Source organism: Mustelus asterias, chromosome 17 (genome assembly GCF_964213995.1).
Source record: "Mustelus asterias chromosome 17, sMusAst1.hap1.1, whole genome shotgun sequence".
NCBI classification, from domain to species: Eukaryota; Metazoa; Chordata; class Chondrichthyes; order Carcharhiniformes; family Triakidae; genus Mustelus; species Mustelus asterias.
Window position 1 is genome coordinate 90,440,661 of NC_135817.1, and position 20,538 is coordinate 90,461,198.

The following is a 20,538-nucleotide window of genomic DNA, read 5'->3' on the forward strand; positions in this document are numbered from 1 at the left end:
AACCCGTACCCCAGTGAGAGTCAGTGTGTGTGGAACCCGTACCCCAGTGAGAGTCAGTGTGTGTGGGACCCGTACCCCAGTGAGAGTCAGTGTGTGTGGGACCCCAGTGAGAGTCAGTGTGTGGGGAACCCGTACCCCAGTGAGAGTCAGTGTGTGTGGGACCCGTACCCCAGTGAGAGTCAGTGTGTGTGGGACCCGTACCCCAGTGAGAGTCAGTGTGTGTGGGACCTGGACCCCAGTGAGAGTCAGTGTGTGTGGAACCCGTACCCCAGTGAGAGTCAGTGTGTGTGGAACCCGTACCCCAGTGAGAGTCAGTGTGTGTGGGACCCGTCCCCAGTGAGAGTCAGTGTGTGTGGAACCCGTACCCCAGTGAGAGTCAGTGTGTGTGGGACCCGTACCCCAGTGAGAGTCAGTGTGTGTGGGACCCGTCCCCAGTGAGAGTCAGTGTGTGTGGGACCCGTACCCCAGTGAGAGTCAGTGTGTGTGGGACCCCAGTGAGAGTCAGTGTGTGTGGAACCCGTACCCCAGTGAGAGTCAGTGTGTGTGGAACCCGTACCCCAGTGAGAGTCAGTGTGTGTGGAAGCCGTACCCCAGTGAGAGTCAGTGTGTGTGGAACCTGTATCCCAGTGAGAGTCAGTGTGTGTGGGACCCGTACCCCAGTGAGAGTCAGTGTGTGTGGGACCCATACCCCAGTGAGAGTCAGTGTGTGTGTGGAACCCGTACCCCAGTGAGAGTCTGTGTGTGTGGGACCTGTACCCCAGTGAGTCAGTGTGTGTGGAACCCGTACCCCAGTGAGAGTCAGTGTGTGTGGGACCCGTACCCCAGTGAGAGTCAGTGTGTGTGGGACCCCAGTGAGAGTCAGTGTGTGGGGAACCCGTACCCCAGTGAGAGTCAGTGTGTGTGGGACCCGTACCCCAGTGAGAGTCAGTGTGTGTGGGACCCGTACCCCAGTGAGAGTCAGTGTGTGTGGGACCCCAGTGAGAGTCAGTGTGTGGGGAACCCGTACCCCAGTGAGAGTCAGTGTGTGTGGAAGCCGTACCCCAGTGAGAGTCAGTGTGTGTGGAACCTGTATCCCAGTGAGAGTCAGTGTGTGTGGGACCCGTACCCCAGTGAGAGTCAGTGTGTGTGGGACCAGTTATCTGGGGTGTCCAGTTCCCTCTTTATTTCATGGGAAGTGTGCATTGCAGCTGAAGGCAGCATTTGTTGCCCATGTCCTTTAACTGAGAGGCTTGTTTGGCCATTTTAGTGCACAGTTACATGTCAGCCACAACCTTTACGCTATGGTTCAAATCACAATAGCTATTCAGCAGACTGAGGTCATTTGGCCCACCTTCAAAATACTTATCCAATAACTGATCTTCCCCCTCTCATAGGCAATAAATGCTGCCTTATCCAGCGATGCCTCAACCTCCTGAATGAATAACAGCAGCAGTGATATTAACTCCAAGGAAATGTCTGGAGATCTGAATCTTACCCGTGTGGTTGGAGAACTGAACCGAGTTCACTAAATCCACCTCGAATCCCAGCACCTGTTGGAGCAAAACATAGTCAGGTTACAGAGAGGGAGATTGGGGAGGGGCAGATGTGGGGTTGGATTCGGATTGGCAGAGTCTGGGTTTGTTACGTACTGGGAACATATTTTGGTGTGTAATTTTTTGGTGAGTAATTTTGGGGGGCATATATTTTAGGGTATACCTGGGCGCATATTTTGGGGTATATCCAGGGGACAGATTTTGGGGTACATCTGGGGGGTATATTTTGGGTATATCTGGGGGGTATATTTTGGGTATATCTGGGGGGTATATTTTGGGTATATCTGGGGGGTATATTTTGGGTATATCTGGGGGGTATATTTTGGGTATATCTGGGGGGTATATTTTGGGTTCTTTCTGGGGGGTATATTTTGGGTATATCTGGGGGGTATATTTTGGGTTCTTTCTGGGGGGTATATTTTGGGTATATCTGGGGGGTATATTTTGGGTTCTTTCTGGGGGGTATATTTTGGGTATATCTGGGGGTATATTTTGGGTATATCTGGGGGGTATATTTTGGGTATATCTGGGGGGTATATTTTGGGTATATCTGGGGGGTATATTTTGGGTATATCTGGGGGGTATATTTTGGGTATATCTGGGGGGTATATTTTGGGTATATCTGGGGGGTATATTTTGGGTATATCTGGGGGGTATATTTTGGGGTACATCTCAGGGACATATTTTGGGTGTATCTGGAAGTTTATTTTGGGATATAGCCAGGGGGTGCTCTAGGGTAAATTCAGGCTGTATTTCGGGTAGATCTGGGGGTGTATTTGGGGCTGTATTCAGGGTATATTCGGGCAGTATTGGGGCTGTGTTGGGTGGACATTGGGGCTCTGTGCCGGCTCTCTCTCTCTCACTGACCTGCAGCGGGAAAGCGGCCGATTTGTTTCCCACGAAGCCGCGGACGACGTGACTCTGGATGGAGAGGACCCGGCACTCGGGCTCGGGCTGGGGCTGGCACTCGGGCAGCATGGCGGGGCGGTGCGGAGCGGGGCCCGTGTCTGAGTGTGTCCGGCCGGGGGGAAGGTGCTGCACTGGCGCCGCGCTCAGGCCCGGATCTCCCGCTCCGCTCGCGCTCTCCGGCACCGGGGCTCAGGCGCGGCGCGGACACCTACCGGAAACGGCGTGAGGTCCTGAACGGCCACTGACGCGCCGGGAAAAGGCCCTATCAGCGTCCGGGTCTCCTAGCAACCGGTTACCCGGCAACCGCGAGGTCACCGCGGGGGTGGGGCTGAGCCGTCCCCATGGAAACCGCCCCGCCCGGATACCATGGTGACACCGCCCCGGGCCCGGGCCGAGCTCCCGCCATCGCCCGGAGTGGGAACTCAGCCCGGAGCCAATTCCCACCAGGAAAACTGGAGACAGCCCCCCGGACCCCCCCCCACACCCCCGTGTCCCGGACCCCCCCCCCACACCCCCACGTCCCGGACCCCCACACACCCCCACGTCCCGGACCCCCCCACACCCCCGTGTCCCGGACCCCCCCCCCACACACCCCCACGTCCCGGACCCCCCCCACCCCTGTGTCCCGGACCCTCCCCCCACACACCCCCACGTCCCGGACCCCCCCACACCCCCGTGTCCCGGACCCCCCCCCCACACACCCCCACGTCCCGGACCCCCACACACCCCCACGTCCCGGACCCCCCCACACCCCCGTGTCCCGGACCCCCCCCCCACACACCCCCACGTCCCGGACCCCCCCACACCCCCGTGTCCCGGACCCCCCCCCCCCAACACCCCCACGTCCCGGACCCCCCCCCCCCCACGTCCCGGACCCCCCCCCACCCCCGTGTCCCGGACCCCCCCCCCCACACACCCCCACGTCCCGGACCCCCCCCCCCACCCCCGTGTCCCGGACCCCCCCCCCCCACACACCCCCACGTCCCGGACCCCCCCCCCCCCACGTCCCGGACCCCCCCCCACCCACCCCACGTCCCGGACCCCCCCCACCCCCCCCACCGGCAGATGGACTTCAACCCGGATAAGTGTGTGGTGATCCATTTTGGCAGATCCAATGGGATGAAGCAGCAGTATAATATGAAGGGTACCATTCTTAGCAGTGTAGAGGATCAGAAGGACCTTGGGGTCCGGGTCCATAGGACTCTTAAATCGGCCTCGCAAGTGGAGGATGCGGTCAAGAAGGCGTACGGCGTACTGGCCTTCATTAATCGAGGGATTGAGTTTAGGAGTCGGGAGATAATGCTGCAGCTTTATAGGACCCTGGTTAGACCCCACTTGGAGTACTGCGCGCAGTTCTGGTCACCTCATTACAGGAAAGATGTTGAAGCCATTGAAAGGGTGCAGAGGAGATTTACAAGGATGTTGCCTGGATTGGGGGGCATGCCTTATGAGGATAGGTTGAGGGAGCTTGGTCTCTTCTCCCTGGAGAGACGAAGGATGAGAGGTGACCTGATAGAGGTTTACAAGATGTTGAGAGGTCTGGATAGGGTAGACTCCCAGAGGCTATTTCCAAGGGCTGAAATGGTTGCTACGAGAGGACACAGGTTTAAGGTGCTGGGGGGTAGGTACAGAGGAGATGTCAGGGGTAAGTTTTTCACTCAGAGGGTGGTGGGTGAGTGGAATCGGCTGACGTCGGTGGTGGTGGAGGCAAACTCGTTGGGGTCTTTTAAGAGACTTCTGGATGAGTACATGGGATTTAATGGGATTGAGGGCTATAGATAGGCCTAGAGGTGGGGATGTGATCGGCGCAACTTGTGGGCCGAAGGGCCTGTTTGTGCTGTGGCTTTCTATGTTCTATGTTCTATCCCGGACCCCCCCCCACCCCCGTGTCCCGGACCCCCCCCCACATCCCGGACCCCCCCCCCACATCCCAGACCCCCCCCCCCTCCCCCCCATCCCGGACCCCACCCTCCCCCCGTGTCCCGGACCCCCCCCCCCCCGTGTCCCGGCCCCCACCCCCCCCCCACACCCCGGCCCCCCCGTCCCGGACGACCCCCCCCACACCCCGGCCCAGCCCCCACACCCCGGCCCCCCCCCCCGCGTCCCGGATCCCCTCCCCCCCGTCCCGTCCCCCCTCCCCCCGTCCCGTCCCCCCCCCCCCCCCATCCCGGACCCCCCCACCCCCCAACATCCCGGACCCCCCCAACTCCAGCCCGTTTCTAGAAAGTGTTGGAATAATTGCTGGAGGTGACAAAAGCATTAAAGGGGGTTTGGACAGCAGATAATCGGAAACGGGCTGGAGTTGGTTAATATGGAAATAAGGGCTCCTCGAGATGGTGCGAACATGAGTTTGGAAACTCCTCTTGGGGTGTATTGTGAGCCTGAGGGCTTGGACAGACTCCAGGGAGGGGGATGGATTCAGGAGCTTGGGGATAGAGTCGGGATGGATGTGGAAGCTTGGGGATGGAGTCGGGATGAAACCATCTCAAACTCTGCTGCCCGTATCCAAGCTCTCACCATATCCCATTTCCCCCCCTCCCAACCCCCACCCCCATTCCCCGGACCAACATTAGCTCCTCACAGAAAAAACTGGAAACAAATGGGTAATTTTCTAGTTGACTGATGTGATGAGTGGTGTGCCACAGGGATAGAGCATAGAAAAAATACAAACAGGCCCTTCGGCCCACAAGTTGTGCCAGTCATGTCCCTACCTACCTCGGTTTATATATAGGCTTACCTATAACCCTCAATCCTATTACGTTCCATCTACTCATCCAGACGTCTCTTGAAAGACCCTATCGAGTTTGCCTCCACCACCACTGACGGCAGCCGATTCCACTCACCCACCACCCTCTGAGTGAAAAACCTACCCCTGACATCTCTGTACCTACTCCCCAGCACCTTAAACCTGTGTCCTCTCGTAGCAGCCATTTCAGCCCTGGGAAAAAGCCTCCGAGAATCCACCCAATCTATACCTCTCGACATCTTGTACACCTCTATCAGGTCACCTCTCATCCTTCGTCTCTCCAAAGAGAAAAGACCGAGCTCCCTCAACCTATCCTCATAAGGCATGCCAACCAATCCAGGCAACATCCTTGTAAATCTTCTCTGCACCCTTTCAATCATTTCCACATCCCTCCTGTAATGAGGCGACCAGAACTGAGCACAGTACTCCAAGTGGGGTCTGACGAGGGTCTTATAAAGCTGCATCATTATCTCCCGACTCCTAAACTCAATCCCGCGATCGATGAAGGCCAGCACACCATACGCCTTCTTAACCACCTCCTCTACCTGCGAGGTCGATTTAAGAGTTCTATGGACCCGGACCCCAAGGTCCTTCTGATCCTCTACACTGCTAAGAGTCTTACCCTTGATATTATACTCCTTCATCCCATTTGACCTGCCAAAATGGACCACTGCACATTTATCCAGGTTGAAGTCCATCTGCCACTTCTCCGCCCAGTCTTGCATCCTATCTATGTCACGCTGCAGCTTCTGACATCCCTCCAAACTATCCACAACACCACCAACCTTCGTGTCGTCGGCAAACTTACCAACCCATCCCTCCACTTCCTCATCCAGGTCATTTATGAAAATGACAAACATCAAGGGTCCCAGAACAGATCCCTGGGGCACTCCACTGGTGACCGACCTCCATTCAGAAAAAGACCCATCTACAACCACTCTCTGCCTTCTGCAGGCAAGCCAGTTCTGAATCCACAAGGCAACAGCCCCTTGGATCCCATGCCATCTCACTTTCTCAAGAAGTCTTGCATGGGGGACCTTATCGAACGCTCAGTGCTCGCACTTCAACTTTTTACAATTTATATAAATGATTTGGAAGAAGGGATGTTTGCTAAATTTGCTGATGACACAAAGATTGGTCGGATAGTAAATTGTGAAGAGAACATAAGGAGGCAACAGGGGAATATAGATAGGCTAAATGCGTGGGTGAAGATCTGGCAAATGGAAATACTATATGGGAAAATGTGAAATTGTCCATTTTGGCAGGAAGAATAAAAAAGCTTATCCAAATGGTGAGAGATTGCAGAGCTCTGAGATGCAGAGAGATCTGGGTGTCCTAATGCATGAATCACAAAAGATTAGTACATAGACACAGCAAGTGTCATGATACTGTGCCTTTAAGAGATATATTTATGTCAGGTTGCTTGTGAGAGGCAGTGTTTTGTTGCAAGGAGTCGATTTGTCTGGAAGAATATGCAGCTCCACGCTGAGACTGCAGGATAATAACTCAATTTCGCTAGTGGTATGTCTGTCTAAACAGAGTTAATGCATTCGTGTTTACTTGGTTTTTCCCTTGCATTTTCCGAGTAGAGTTTTGATGAGTTTGATTGACAGAGACAGAGATGTGTTTAATAGAAGAAGCTAAGCTTGCAGGGAAAACAGTTTCTCTGTTTAAAAAAGAAAGTTTGCTGCCTGGTTCTGAAAGAAGCAAGAGGTGTCTCTCTGTCTCTCTAGAAGTGCTCTGGCAACCAGAGCACAAGCACGTAAGTCTGTGTTTGCTAACTGGTTTTGAAGAGCAGTTTAAGTCTGTAAGGGGAATATTGCTTGAATTAGAACTCATAGAGATAGGTTTGCAGATCAGAATTGTATCTTAGAGCCAACGTGTCAAGTCTGGATGACCCTTGGATTATCTACATTCGAAACATTGGCTCTGCCCTCTCTCCATGAGTGCTGTCAGACCTGCTGAGATTTTCCAGCATTTTCTGTTTTTGTTTCAGATTGCCTTTATATGAGAATTATATCTCGTCATGTTTAAATTTTTTTGAATTGGTAAATGTTAAGCTAACTCATTTGTTATAGTTAAACTGTGTTGTTAAATAAAGTTTGTTTCAATAAAAGCTCCCTGGTTTGTCAGTAGAATCATGCCTGGAGTGAAACAACTTCAGCAGTGCAGTGGAGGACATGCCCCTATCAACACCAATGGGAACGAAGTGGAAATGGTTGAGAGCTTCAAGTTTCTAGGTGTCCAGATCACCAACAACCTGTCCTGGTCCCTCCACGCTGACGCTATCATTAAGAAAGCCCACCAGTGCCTCCACTTTCTCAGGAGGCTAAGGAAATTCAGTACATCTGCTCCGAATCTCTACAATTTTTATAGCTGTACCATAGAAACCATCCTTTCCGGATGTATCACAGCTTGGTATGGCTCTTGCTCTGACCAAGACTGCGAGAAACTACAAATGGTTGTGAACGTAGCCCAGTCCATTGCATAAATCAACCTCCCACACATTTACTCTGTACACATTTCCTGCTGCCTTGGAAAAGCAGCCGGCATAATTAAGGACCCCACGCACCCCGGACATTCTCTCTTCCACCTTCTTCCGTCGGGAAAAAGGTACAAAAGTCTAAGATCATGTATCGACCAACTCAAGAACAGCTTCTTCTCTGCTTCCATCAGACTTTTGAATGGACCTACCTTATATTAAGCTGATCTTTCTCTGCACCCTAGCTATGACTATAACACTATATTTTGTACCCTCTCCTTTCTTTCTCCCCCATGTACTCTATGAATGGTATGCTTTGTCTGTATAGTGCAGAAGAAACAATACTTTTCACTGTACCCCAATACATGTGACAATAATCATTCAAATCAAATTACATCCTTACCTTAATGCCAAAATAACAAATAGTGGGGTCTAGTCTGAATTCACATTATACCTTGGGGTGTCAAAATTGGAGGGTCTGTTCTGGGATCTAAAGCTATAAGAGAGTGGGTGTTGGGTATTCTTTTCAGGTGCTGCATTTGGTTTGTTAACAAGATAGTGTCTTGTGGAAAATGGCTCTTTCAGTGGCTGAGGTTTTCCTAGGCGTGGAAGAAGTCAGTTGGAGTGGTTTACAAAAGATGGTTAAAGCAACGCTTTTGGTTTTGGCGGATACACAGTCTGCCTTGGAATTGGCAAGAATTCAGTTACAAATGAAACAGCTTGAATTAGAGGCAATGACAAGGCAAAAAGAAAAAGAGAGGGAAGCAAAAGAAAGGCAATTGCGAAGCTACCATCTGTGGGATTATAACTGAACGCCTCTATGTCAGAATCCCGCCTAAACGGAACAAAGAGAAAAAGAAACGGTTTGAACGAGGGAATAAAAAACAAATCAATTTGAATTTCAATTCAATGGGGTAGCCCAGTGGTTAGCACTGCTGCTTCACAGCTCCAGGGACCTGGGTTCAAATCCTGGCTCGGGTCACTGTGTGGAGTTTGCACATTCTCCCTGTGTCTGCGTGGGTTTCCTCCGGGTGCTCCGGTTTCCTCCCACAGTCCAAAGATGTGCTGGTTAGGTTGATTGGCCATTCTAAATTGCCCTTAGTGTCCCAGGATGCATAGTTAGAAGGATTGGTGGATAAATATGTGGGGGGTGTGGGGATGGGGCCTGGGTGGGATTGTGGTTGGTGCAGACTCGATGGGCCGAATGGCCTCTTTCTGCACTGTAGGATTCTATGATCTATGATCTATGAATTGATAGCAGCAGAAAAAGAAATAGCTTTGGCAGAACAAAAAGAAAGATAAAGAGCAGCAGTAGCACAGTAAAAAGAAAGAGAGAGCACAGCATTAGAAGAGGAAAGGGAAAAGGATAGAGCTTTTAAACTTCAAAAGCAAACTTAAACAGGCGGAGGCAAAGGTAAAAGCTGGGGTAATGTGAGGACAGTGAGAAAGAACCAGTGCATTGTAGTCAAAGGCCTGGTGGGGATCTGTTTAAATATGTCTGAGCATTGCCAAGGTTTGATGAGAAAGATGTAGAAGCCTTTTTCATTTCATTTGAGAAAGTAGCAAAACAATTAAAATGACCACAGACCATGTGGGTATTGTTGGTTCAAACAAAGTTGGTAGCTAGAGCTAGTGAAGTGTTTGAGTCACTGCCAGAGGGGGTATCTAGGGATTATGATGAGGTGATAAAAGCCATCTTAAGTGCATATGAGCTAGTGCCAGTAGCCCGCAAACAACAGTTTAGAAATCTAAGGAAGGAACCTGGTCAAAAGTACGTAGAATTTGAAAGGATCTAACAAACTAATTTTGACAGGTGGAAAAGGATCTTGAAAATAAACTAGACATATGAAAAAAAAGTGTATTTATTAGTCACAAGTAAGGCTGTAACACTGCAATGAAGTTGCTGTGAAATTCCCCTAGTCACCACACTCTGGCGCCTGTTCAGGTCAATGCACTTAACCTGCACATCTTTCAGACTGTGGGAGGAAACCAGAGCACCCGGAGGAAACCCACGCAGACACGGGGAGAATGTGCAAACTCCACATAGACAATGACCCAAGGCGGGAATCGAACCCAGGTCCCTGGAGCTGTGAGGCAGCAGTGCTAACCACTGTGCCATCGTGCCACCCAAAGCTCTTAGAAAAATGGTTATTTTGGAGGAAGTAAAAAATTTAATTCCCGAAGTCATGTGGAAGAGCAGAGGGATAAAATTGCAAGATAGGCAGCAGAGATGGCAGATGATTTTGAGTTAGTTCCTAAATCAAGGTTTGGATTCCAACATCAATTTCAACCTGCGAAGGATAGAAACTGGGGCAAAGAGAAATGCTTAATTGGAAGACTGGGAGAGCAGGTTGGCAGGTAGGATAGCTGAGGAACAGTGGAGGATTTTTAAGGAGATCCTTTTCAGTTCTCAGCAAAAATATATTCCAGCAAAAAACAAGGATTGTAAGAAAAGGGAGAACCAGCCGTGGATAACGAAGGAAATAAAGGAGAGTATTAAAATAAAAACAGCTGCGTACAGAGTGGCCAAAAATAGTGGAGAAACAAGTGATTGGGAAAAATTTAAGAAACAACAAAGAGAGACTAAGAAAGCGATAAAGAAAGGAAGGATAGACTATGAAGCTAGGCTAGCAATTAATATAAAAAATGATAGTAAAAGTTTTTATAAATATATAAAAAGGAATAGAGTGGCTAGAGTGAATGTTGGACCCTTGGAGGACGAGAGGGGGGAGTTAATAGTGGGAAATGAGGATATGGCTGAGTCTTTAAATAAGTTTTTTGTGTCGGTCTTCACGGTGGAGGACACAAATAGTTTGCCAAATATTAACGATAGAGGGTTGGCAGCAGGAGAAATACTTAATACAATTAATGTTACCAGAGAGGCAGTGCTGGGTAGACTAATGGGACTGAGGGTGGACAAGTCCTCGGGTCCGGATGGAATGCATCCCAGGGTATTGAAAGAAATGTCAGAGGTAATAGTGGATGCGTTAGTGATTATTTATCAAAACTCGTTGCATTCTGGGGTAGTGCCGGTTGATTGGAAAACAGCTAATGTTACGCCGCTGTTTAAAAAAGGAAGGAGACAAAAGGCGGGTAACTATAGGCCGGTCAGCTTAACGTCTGTAGTAGGGAAAATGCTGGAATCCATTATTAAAGAGGAGATAGCAGGGCATCTCGATAGAAATGGTTCGATCAATTTATTAACAGGGGGTTGGAGTTTAAGAGCCGTGGGGTTATGCTGCAACTGTACAGGACCTTGGTGAGACCGCATTTGGAATATTGCGTGCAGTTCTGGTCACCTCACTATAAGAAGGATGTGGAAGCGCTGGAAAGAGTGCAGAGGAGATTTACCAGGATGCTGCCTGGTTTGGAGTGTCGGTCTTATGAGGAAAGGTTGAGGGAGCTGGGGCTGTTCTCTCTGGAGCGGAGGAGATTGAGGGGAGACTTAATAGAGGTTTATAAAATGATGAAGGGGATAGATCGAGTGAACGTTCAAAGACTATTTCCTCGGATGGATGGAGCTATTACAAGGGGGCATAACTATAGGGTTCATGGTGGGAGATATAGGAAGGATATCAGAGGTAGGTTCTTCACGCAGAGAGTGGTTGGGGTGTGGAATGGACTGCCTGCAGTGATAGTGGAGTCAGACACTTTAGGAACATTTAAGCGGTTATTGGATAGGCACATGGAGCACACCAGGATGGTAGGGAGTGGGATAGCTTGATCTTGGTTTCAGATGAAGGTCGGCACAACATCGTGGGCCGAAGGGCCTGTTCTGTGCTGTAATGTTCTATGTTCTATGTTCTAATCAGACGCAGCATGGATTCATGAGGGGAAAGTCGTGCTTGACGAACATGTTGGATTTTTATGAAGATGTGACTAGGGCGGTTGATGGAGGAGAACCGGTGGATGCGGTGTTTTTGGATTTCCAAAAGGCGTTTGATAAGTTGCCCCATAAAAGGCTGCTGAAGAAGATTAGGGCACACGGAGTTGGGGGTAGTGTGTTAAAGTGGATTGGGGACTGGCTATCCGACAGGAAGCAAAGAGTCGGAATAAATGGGTGTTTTTCCGGTTGGAGGAAGGTAACTAGTGGCGTGCCGCAGGGATCGGTACTCAGGCCGCAACTGTTTACCATTTATATAGATGATCTGGAGGAGGGGACGGAGTGTAGGGTAACGAAGTTTGCAGACGACATAAAGATAAGTGGAAAAGTGAATCGTGTGGAGGACGGAGAAGATCTGCAGAGAGATTTGGACAGGCTGAGTGAGTGGGCGAGGATATGGCAAATGGAGTATAACGTTGAGAAATGCGAGGTTATACACTTTGGAGGAAATAATAACAAATGGGATTACTATCTCAATGGAAACAAATTAAAACATGCTACCGTGCAAAGGGACCTGGGGGTCCTTGTGCATGAGACGCAAAAGCCCAGTCTGCAGGTACAACAGGTGATCAAGAAGGCAAATGGGATGTTGGCCTATATTGCGAAGGGCATAGAATATAAAAGCAGGGATGTCTTGATGCACCTGTACAGGGCATTGGTGAGGCCGCAGCTGGAATACTGTGTGCAGTATTGGTCCCCTTATATGAGGAAGGATATATTGGCATTGGAGGGAGTGCAGAGAAGGTTCACCAGGTTGATACCGGAGATGAGAGGTTTGGATTATGAGGAGAGGCTGAGGAGATTGGGTTTGTACTCGTTGGAGTTTAGAAGGATGAGGGGGGATCTTATGGAGACTTATAAGATAATGCGGGGGCTGGATAGGGTGGAGGCGGAGAGATTCTTTCCACTTAGTAAGGAAGTTAAAACTAGAGGACACAGCCTCAAAATAAAGGGGGGTCGGTTTAAGACAGAGTTGAGGAGGAACTTCTTCTCCCAGAGGGTGGTGAATCTCTGGAATTCTCTGCCCACTGAGGTGGTGGAGGCTACCTCGCTGAATATGTTTAAAGCGCGGATGGATGGATTCCTGATCGGTAAGGGAATTAAGGGTTATGGGGATCAGGCGGGTAAGTGGTACTGATCCACGTCAGATCAGCCATGATCTTATTGAATGGCGGGGCAGGCTCGAGGGGCTAGATGGCCTACTCCTGCTCCTATTTCTTATGTTCTTATGTAAGCATAGAAACACAGTAAATAGGTGCAGGAGTAGGCCATTCGGCCCTTTGAGCCTGCACCATCATTCAATATGATCATGGCTGATCATGCACTTTCTGTATCCCGCTCCCGCTTTCTCTCCATACCCTTTGATCCCTTTCACCACAAGGGCCACGTCCAGCTCCCTCTTGAACATATCTAACAAACTGGCCCCAACAGCTTTCTGTGGTAGTTATATAGAAACTAGAAGCAGGAGTAGGCCATTCAGCCCTTCGAACCTGCTCCTTCATACATTTTGATCATGGCTGATCATCAAATTCAATATCCTGATTCCCCCCTTCCGCCCCCCCCCCCCCCCCGCCCCCCCCATATCCTTTGATCCCTTTAATCCCAAGAGCTAAATGTAATTTCTTCTTGAAATCAGACAATGTTTTGGCCTCAACTACTTTCTGTGGTAGTGAATTCCACACATTCACCACTCTCTGGGTGAAGAAATTTCTCCTCACCTCAGTTCTAAGAGGTTTACCCCTTATCCTCAAACTATAACCCCTAGTTCTGGACTCCCCCACCATCAGGAACATTCTTTCTGAATCTACCCTGTCTAACCCTGTTAGAATTTTATAAGTTTCTATGAGAAACTTCTTGTCAGTGCAGACGAGATGGGCTGAAGGGCTTTTTCTGCACTGTACCACTCGGGTTAAAGCTGAACTAGAGACTCTATCACTCTAAATAGCAGAACAATCCGAAGTTAGCGATTTAAATGGCTTTGGTCAGATGGTTCCCAGCCCAACACAATTGTCCAGAGGAAGTTGGCACTTGTGGGAAATTGCCGGGTAAACCCTTACCTGGGAATTTCCAAGAGGGATTTCCCAGCACGTAATTGGGGTACCCCCCAAATGAAATGCTGAGACTCAGGAATTTATTGCCGTTCCTTCAGTGTCCCTCGGTCAAAATCCTGGAATTCCCTCTCTAACAGACTGCAGCGGTTCAAGAAGGCAGCTCACATCCCCTTCTGAAGGGCAATTAGGGATGGGCAATAAATGCTGTTCTGGCCAGCAAACACCACATCTCGGGAATGAAGAAAAAAACAAAAACACACCATGGCAGCTGGGGGGATTTAAATTGAGCTCATAATACACCTGGCATATAATGCCAGTCAGAGTCAGCACCTTCAGGAACTGTCCCCCAGCGAGAGTCACACCTTCAGGAACTGTCCCCCAGTGAGAGTCAGCACCTTCAGGAACTGTATCCCAGTGAGAGTCAGCACCTTCAGGAACGGTATCCCAGTGAGAGTCAGCACCTTCAGGAACTGTATCCCAGTGAGAGTCAGCACCTTCAGGAACTGTATCCCAGTGAGAGTCAGCACCTTCAGGAACTGTATCCCAGTGAGTCAGCACCTTCAGGAACTGTATCCCAGTGAGAGTCAGCACCTTCAGGAACTGTATCCCAGTGAGAGTCAGCACCTTCAGGAACTGTATCCCAGTGAGAGTCAGCACTTTCAGGAACTGTATCCCAGTGAGAGTCAGCACCTTCAGGAACTGTATCCCAGTGAGAGTCAGCACTTTCAGGAACTGTATCCCAGTGAGAGTCAGCACCTTCAGGAACTGTATCCCAGTGAGAGTCAGCACTTTCAGGAACTGTATCCCAGTGAGAGTCAGCACTTTCAGGAACTGTATCCCAGCGAGAGTCACACCTTCAGGAACTGTATCCCAGTGAGAGTCAGCACTTTCAGGAACTGTATCCCAGTGAGAGTCAGCACCTTCAGGAACTGTCCCCCAGTGAGAGTCAGCACCTTCAGGAACTGTCCCCCAGTGAGAGTCAGCACCTTCAGGAACTGTATCCCAGTGAGAGTCAGCACCTTCAGGAACTGTTTCCCAGTGAGAGTCACACCTTCAGGAACTGTATCCCAGTGAGAGTCAGCACCTTCAGGAACTGTATCCCAGTGAGAGTCAGCACCTTCAGGAACTGTATCCCAGTGAGAGTCAGCACCTTCAGGAACTGTATCCCAGTGAGAGTCAGCACCTTCAGGAACTGTATCCCAGTGAGAGTCAGCACCTTCAGGAACTGTATCCGAGTGAGAGTCAGCACCTTCAGGAACTGTATCCCAGTGAGAGTCAGCACCTTCAGGAACTGTATCCCAGTGAGAGTCAGCACCTTCAGGAACTGTCCCCCAGTTAGAGTCAGCACCTTCAGGAACTGTATCCCAGTGAGAGTCAGCACCTTCAGGAACTGTCCCCCAGTGAGAGTCAGCACCTTCAGGAACTGTATCCCAGTGAGAGCACCTTCAGGAACTGTATCCCAGTGAGAGTCAGCACCTTCAGGAACTGTCCCCCAGTGAGAGTCAGCACCTTCAGGAACTGTATCCCAGTGAGAGTCAGCACCTTCAGGAACTGTCCCCCAGTGAGAGTCAGCACCTTCAGGAACTGTATCCCAGTGAGAGTCAGCACCTTCAGGAACTGTATCCCAGTGAGAGCACCTTCAGGAACTGTATCCCAGTGAGAGTCAGCACCTTCAGGAACTGTATCCCAGTGAGAGTCAGCAACTTCAGGAACTGTATCCCAGTGAGAGTCAGCACCTTCAAGAACTGTATCCCAGTGAGAGTCAGCACCTTCAGGAACTGTATCCCAGTGAGAGTCAGCACCTTCAGGAACTGTATCCCAGTGAGAGTCAGCACCTTCAAGAACTGTATCCCAGTGAGAGTCGGCACCTTCAGGAACTGTATCCCAGTAAGAGTCAGCACCTTCAGGAACTCTATCTCAATGAGAGTCAGCACCTTCAGGAACTGTATCCCAGTGAGAGTCAGCACCTTCAGGAACTTTTCCCCAGTGAGAGTCAGCACCTTCAGGAACTGTATCCCAGTGAGAGTCGGCACCTTCAGGAACTGTATCCCAGTGAGAGTCGGCACCTTCAGGAACCGTATCCCAGTGAGAGTCAGCACCTTCAGGAACTGTCCCCCAGTGAGAGTCAGCACCTTCAGGAACTGTATCCCAGTGAGAGTCGGCACCTTCAGGAACTGTATCCCAGTGAGAGTCGGCACCTTCAGGAACTGTATCCCAGTGAGAGTCGGCACCTTCAGGAACTGTATCCCAGTGAGAGTCGGCACCTTCAGGAACTGTATCCCAGTGAGAGTCGGCACCTTCAGGAACCGTATCCCAGTGAGAGTCAGCACCTTCAGGAACTGTCCCCCAGTGAGAGTCAGCACCTTCAGGAACTGTATCCCAGTGAGAGTCAGCACCTTCAGGAACTGTCCCCCAGTGAGAGTCAGCACCTTCAGGAACTGTATCCCAGTGAGAGTCAGCACCTTCAGGAACTGTATCCCAGTGAGAGCACCTTCAGGAACTGTATCCCAGTGAGAGTCAGCACCTTCAGGAACTGTATCCCAGTGAGAGTCAGCAACTTTAAGAAGGGGAACAGAGACTTCCCCGGGAATTATAGACCGGTGAGTCTCACTTCTGTTGTCGGCAAGATGTTGGAAAAAATTATAAGGGATAGGATTTATAGTTATTTGGAGAGTAATGAATTGATAGGTGATAGTCAGCATGGTTTTGTGGCAGGTAGGTCGTGCCTTACTAACCTTATTGAGTTTTTTGAGAAAGTGACCAAGGAGGTGGATGGGGGCAAGGCAGTGGACGTGGTATATATGGATTTTAGTAAGGCGTTTGATAAGGTTCACCATGGTAGGCTTCTGCAGAAAATGCAGATGTATGGGATTGGGGGTGATCTAGGAAATTGGATCAGGAATTGGCTAGCGGATAGGAAACAGAGGGTGGTGGTTGATAGTAAATATTCATCATGGAGTGCGGTTACAAGTGGTGTACCTCAGGGATCTGTTTTGGGGCCACTGCTGTTTGTAATATTTATTAATGATCTGGATGAGGGTATAGTTGGGTGGATTAGCAAATTTGCTGATGACACCAAAGTCGGTGGTGTGGTAGACAGTGAGGAAGGGTGTCGTAGTCTGCAGGAAGACTTAGACAGGTTGCAAAGTTGGGCCGAGAGGTGGCGGATGGAGTTTAATGCGGAGAAGTGTGAGGTAATTCACTTTGGTAGGAATAACAGTTGTGTTGAGTATAGGGCTAACGGGAGGACTTTGAATAGTGTGGAGGAGCAGAGGGATCTAGGTGTATGTGTGCATAGATCCCTGAAAGTTGGGAATCAAGTAGATAAGGTTGTTAAGAAGGCATATGGTGTCTTGGCGTTTATTGGTAGGGGGATTGAATTTAGGAGTCGTAGCGTTATGTTGCAACTGTACACAACTCTGGTGCGGCCGCACTTGGAGTACTGTGTGCAGTTCTGGTCCCCACATTACAGGAAGGATGTGGAGGCTTTGGAGAGGGTGCAGAGGAGGTTTACCAGGATGTTGCCTGGTATGGAGGGGAGATCCTATGAGGAGAGGCTGAGGGATTTGGGATTGTTTTCGCTGGAAAGGCGGCGGCTAAGAGGGGATCTTATTGAAACATATAAGATGATTAGAGGTTTAGATAGGGTGGATAGTGATAGCCTTTTTCCTCTGATGGAGAAATCCAGCACGAGGGGGCATGGCTTTAAATTGAGGGGGGGTAGTTATAGAACCGATGTCAGGGGTAGGTTCTTTACCCAGAGGGTGGTGAGGGATTGGAATGCCCTGCCAGCATCAGTAGTAAATGCGCCTAGTTTGGGGGCGTTTAAGAGATCCGTAGATAGGTTCATGGACGAAAAGAAATTGGTTTAGGTTGGAGGGTCACAGTTTTTTTTTTTAACTGGTCGGTGCAACATCGTGGGCCGAAGGGCCTGTTCTGCGCTGTAATGTTCTATGTTCTATGTTCTATGTTCTAACTGTATCCCAGTGAGAGTCAGCACCTTCAGGAACTGTACCCCAGTGAGAGTCAGCACCTTCAGGAACTGTATCCCAGTGAGAGTCAGCACCTTCAGGAACTGTATCCCAGTGAGAGTCAGCACCTTCAGGAACTGTCCCCCAGTGAGAGTCAGCACCTTCAGGAACTGTATCCCAGTGAGAGTCAGCACCTTCAGGAACTGTATCCCAGTGAGAGTCAGCACCTTCAGGAACTGTCCCCCAGTGAGAGTCAGCACCTTCAGGAACTGTATCCCAGTGAGAGTCAGCACCTTCAGGAACTGTATCCCAGTGAGAGTCAGCACCTTCAGGAACTGTATCCCAGTGAGAGTCAGCACCTTCAGGAACTGTATCCCAGTGAGAGTCAGCACCTTCAGTATCTGTATCCCAGTGAGAGTCAGCACCTTCAGGAACTGTATCCCAGTGAGAGTCAGCACCTTCAGGAACTGTATCCGAGTGAGAGTCAGCACCTTCAGGAACTGTATCCGAGTGAGCGTCAGCACCTTCAGGAACTGTATCCGAGTGAGGTTCAGCACCTTCAGGAACTGTATCCCAGTGAGAGCACTTTCAGGAACTGTATCCCAGTGAGAGTCAGCACCTTCAGGAACTGTATCCCAGTGAGAGTCAGCACCTTCAGGAACTGTATCCCAGTGAGAGTCAGCACCTTCAGGAACTGTATCCCAGTGAGAGCACCTTCAGGAACTGTCCCCCAGTGAGAGTCAGCACCTTCAGGAACTGTACCCCAGTGAGAGTCAGCACCTTCAGGAACTGTCCCCCAGTGAGAGTCAGCACCTTCAGGAACTGTCCCCCAGTGAGAGACAGCACCTTCAGGAACTGTATCCCAGTGAGAGTCAGCACCTTCAGGAACTGTCCCCCAGTGAGAGTCACACCTTCAGGAACTGTACCCCAGTGAGAGTCAGCACCTTCAGGAACTGTATCCCAGTGAGAGCACCTTCAGGAACTGTATCCCAGTGAGAGCACCTTCAGGAACTGTATCCCCAGTGAGATTCTGCACCTTCAGGAACTGTATCCCAGTGAGAGTCAGCACCTTCAGGAACTGTATCCCAGTGAGAGTCAGCACCTTCAGGAACTGTATCCCAGTGAGAGTCAGCACCTTCAGGAACTGTATCCCAGTGAGAGTCAGCACCTTCAGGAATTGTATCCCAGTGAGAGTCACACCTTCAGGAACTGTATCCCAGTGAGAGTCAGCACCTTCAGGAACTGTATCCCAGTGAGAGTCAGCACCTTCAGGAACTGTACCCAGTGAGAGCACCTTCAGGAACTGTATCCCAGTGAGAGTCAGCACCTTCCGGAACTGTATCCCAGTGAGAGTCAGCACCTTCAGGAACTGTGTCCCAGTGAGAGTCAGCACCTTCAGGAACTGTCCCCCAGTTAGAGTCAGCACCTTCCGGAACTGTATCCCAGTGAGAGTCAGCACCTTCAGGAACTGTCCCCCAGTTAGAGTCAGCACCTTCCGGAACTGTATCCCAGTGAGAGTCAGCACCTTCAGTAACTGTATCCCAGTGAGAGTCAGCACCTTCAGGAACTGTATCCCAGTGAGAGTCAGCACCTTCAGGAACTGTATCCCAGTGAGAGTCAGCACCTTCAGGAACTGTATCCCAGTGAGAGTCAGCACCTTCAGGAACTGTATCCCAGTGAGAGTCAGCACCTTCAGGAACTGTATCCCAGTGAGAGTCAGCACCTTCAGGAACTGTATCCCAGTGAGAGTCACACCTTCAGGAACTGTCCCCCAGTGAGAGTCAGCACCTTCAGGAACTGTATCCCAGTGAGAGCACCTTCAGGAACTGTATCCCAGTGAGAGCACCTTCAGGAACTGTATCCCAGTGAGAGTCAGCACCTTCAGGAACTGTCCCCCAGTGAGAGTCAGCACCTTCAGGAACTGTATCCCAGTGAGAGTCAGCACCTTCAGGAACTGTATCCCAGTGAGAGCACCTTCAGGAACTGTATCCCAGTGAGATTCAGCACCTTCAGGAACTGTATCCCAGTGAGAGTCAGCACCTTCAGGAACTGTATCCCAGTGAGAGTCAGCACCTTCAGGAACTGTATCCCAGTGAGAGTCAGCACCTTCAGGAACTGTATCCCAGTGAGAGTCAGCGCCTTCAGGAACTGTATCCCAGTGAGAGACCGCACCTTCAGGAACTGTATCCCAGTGAGAGTCAGCACCTTAAGGAACTGTATCCCAGTGAGAGTCAGCACCTTCAGGAACTGTATCCCAGTGAGAGTCAGCACCTTCAGGAGCTGTATCCCAGTGAGAGTCAGCGCCTTCAGGAACTGTATCCCAGTGAGAGTCAGCACCTTCAGGAACTGTATCCCAGTGAGAGTCAGCACCTTCAGGAACTGTATCCCAGTGAGAGCACCTTCAGGAACTGTCCCCCAGTGAGAGTCAGCACCTTCAGGAACTGTATTCCAGTGAGAGTCAGCACCTTCAGGAACTGTATTCCAGTGAGAGTCAGCACCTTCAGGAACTGTATCCCAGTGAGAGTCACACCTTCAGGAACTGTATCCCAGTCAGAGTCACACCTTCAGGAACTGTATCCCAGTGAGAGTCAGCACCTTCAGGAACTGTATCCCAGTGAGAGCACCTTCAGGAACCGTATCCCAGTGAGCGTCAGCACCTTCAGGAACTGTATCCCAGTGAGAGTCAGCACCTTCAGGAACTGTATCCCAGTGAGAGTCAGCACCTTCAGGAACTGTATCCCAGTGAGAGTCACACCTTCAGGAACTGTATCCCAGTGAGAGTCAGCACCTTCAGGAACTGTATCCCAGTGAGAGTCAGCACCTTCAGGAACTGTATCCCAGTGAGAGTCAGCACCTTCAGGAACTGTATCCCAGTGAGAGTCAGCACCTTCAGGAACTGTATCCCAGTGAGAGTCAGCACCTTCAGGAACTGTGTCCCAGTGAGAGTCAGCACCTTCAGGAACT

General features: G+C 50.3%; 2 protein-coding genes across 5 annotated transcripts in view; one reads left to right on the top strand and one right to left on the bottom strand.

Annotated features, from left to right (window-relative positions):
* LOC144506666 (pyridoxal kinase-like) overlaps positions 1–2,651 on the bottom strand; it is a 64,033-nt gene extending 61,382 nt beyond the window's left edge. For all 3 annotated transcript variants that reach the window (XM_078233080.1, XM_078233079.1, XM_078233078.1), the window contains exons 1-2: positions 2,400–2,651; positions 1,475–1,529 (exon numbers count right to left, since the gene is read on the bottom strand). In XM_078233080.1, the coding sequence (XP_078089206.1) occupies positions 1,475–1,529; positions 2,400–2,510 (166 nt within the window). In that variant the 5' untranslated portion in view covers positions 2,511–2,651. The remainder of the gene's footprint in view (positions 1–1,474; positions 1,530–2,399) is intronic.
* LOC144506667 (fibroblast growth factor 5-like) overlaps positions 1–20,538 on the top strand; it is a 101,716-nt gene that overhangs the window by 58,131 nt on the left and 23,047 nt on the right. The gene's annotated exons all lie outside the window — the stretch shown is intronic.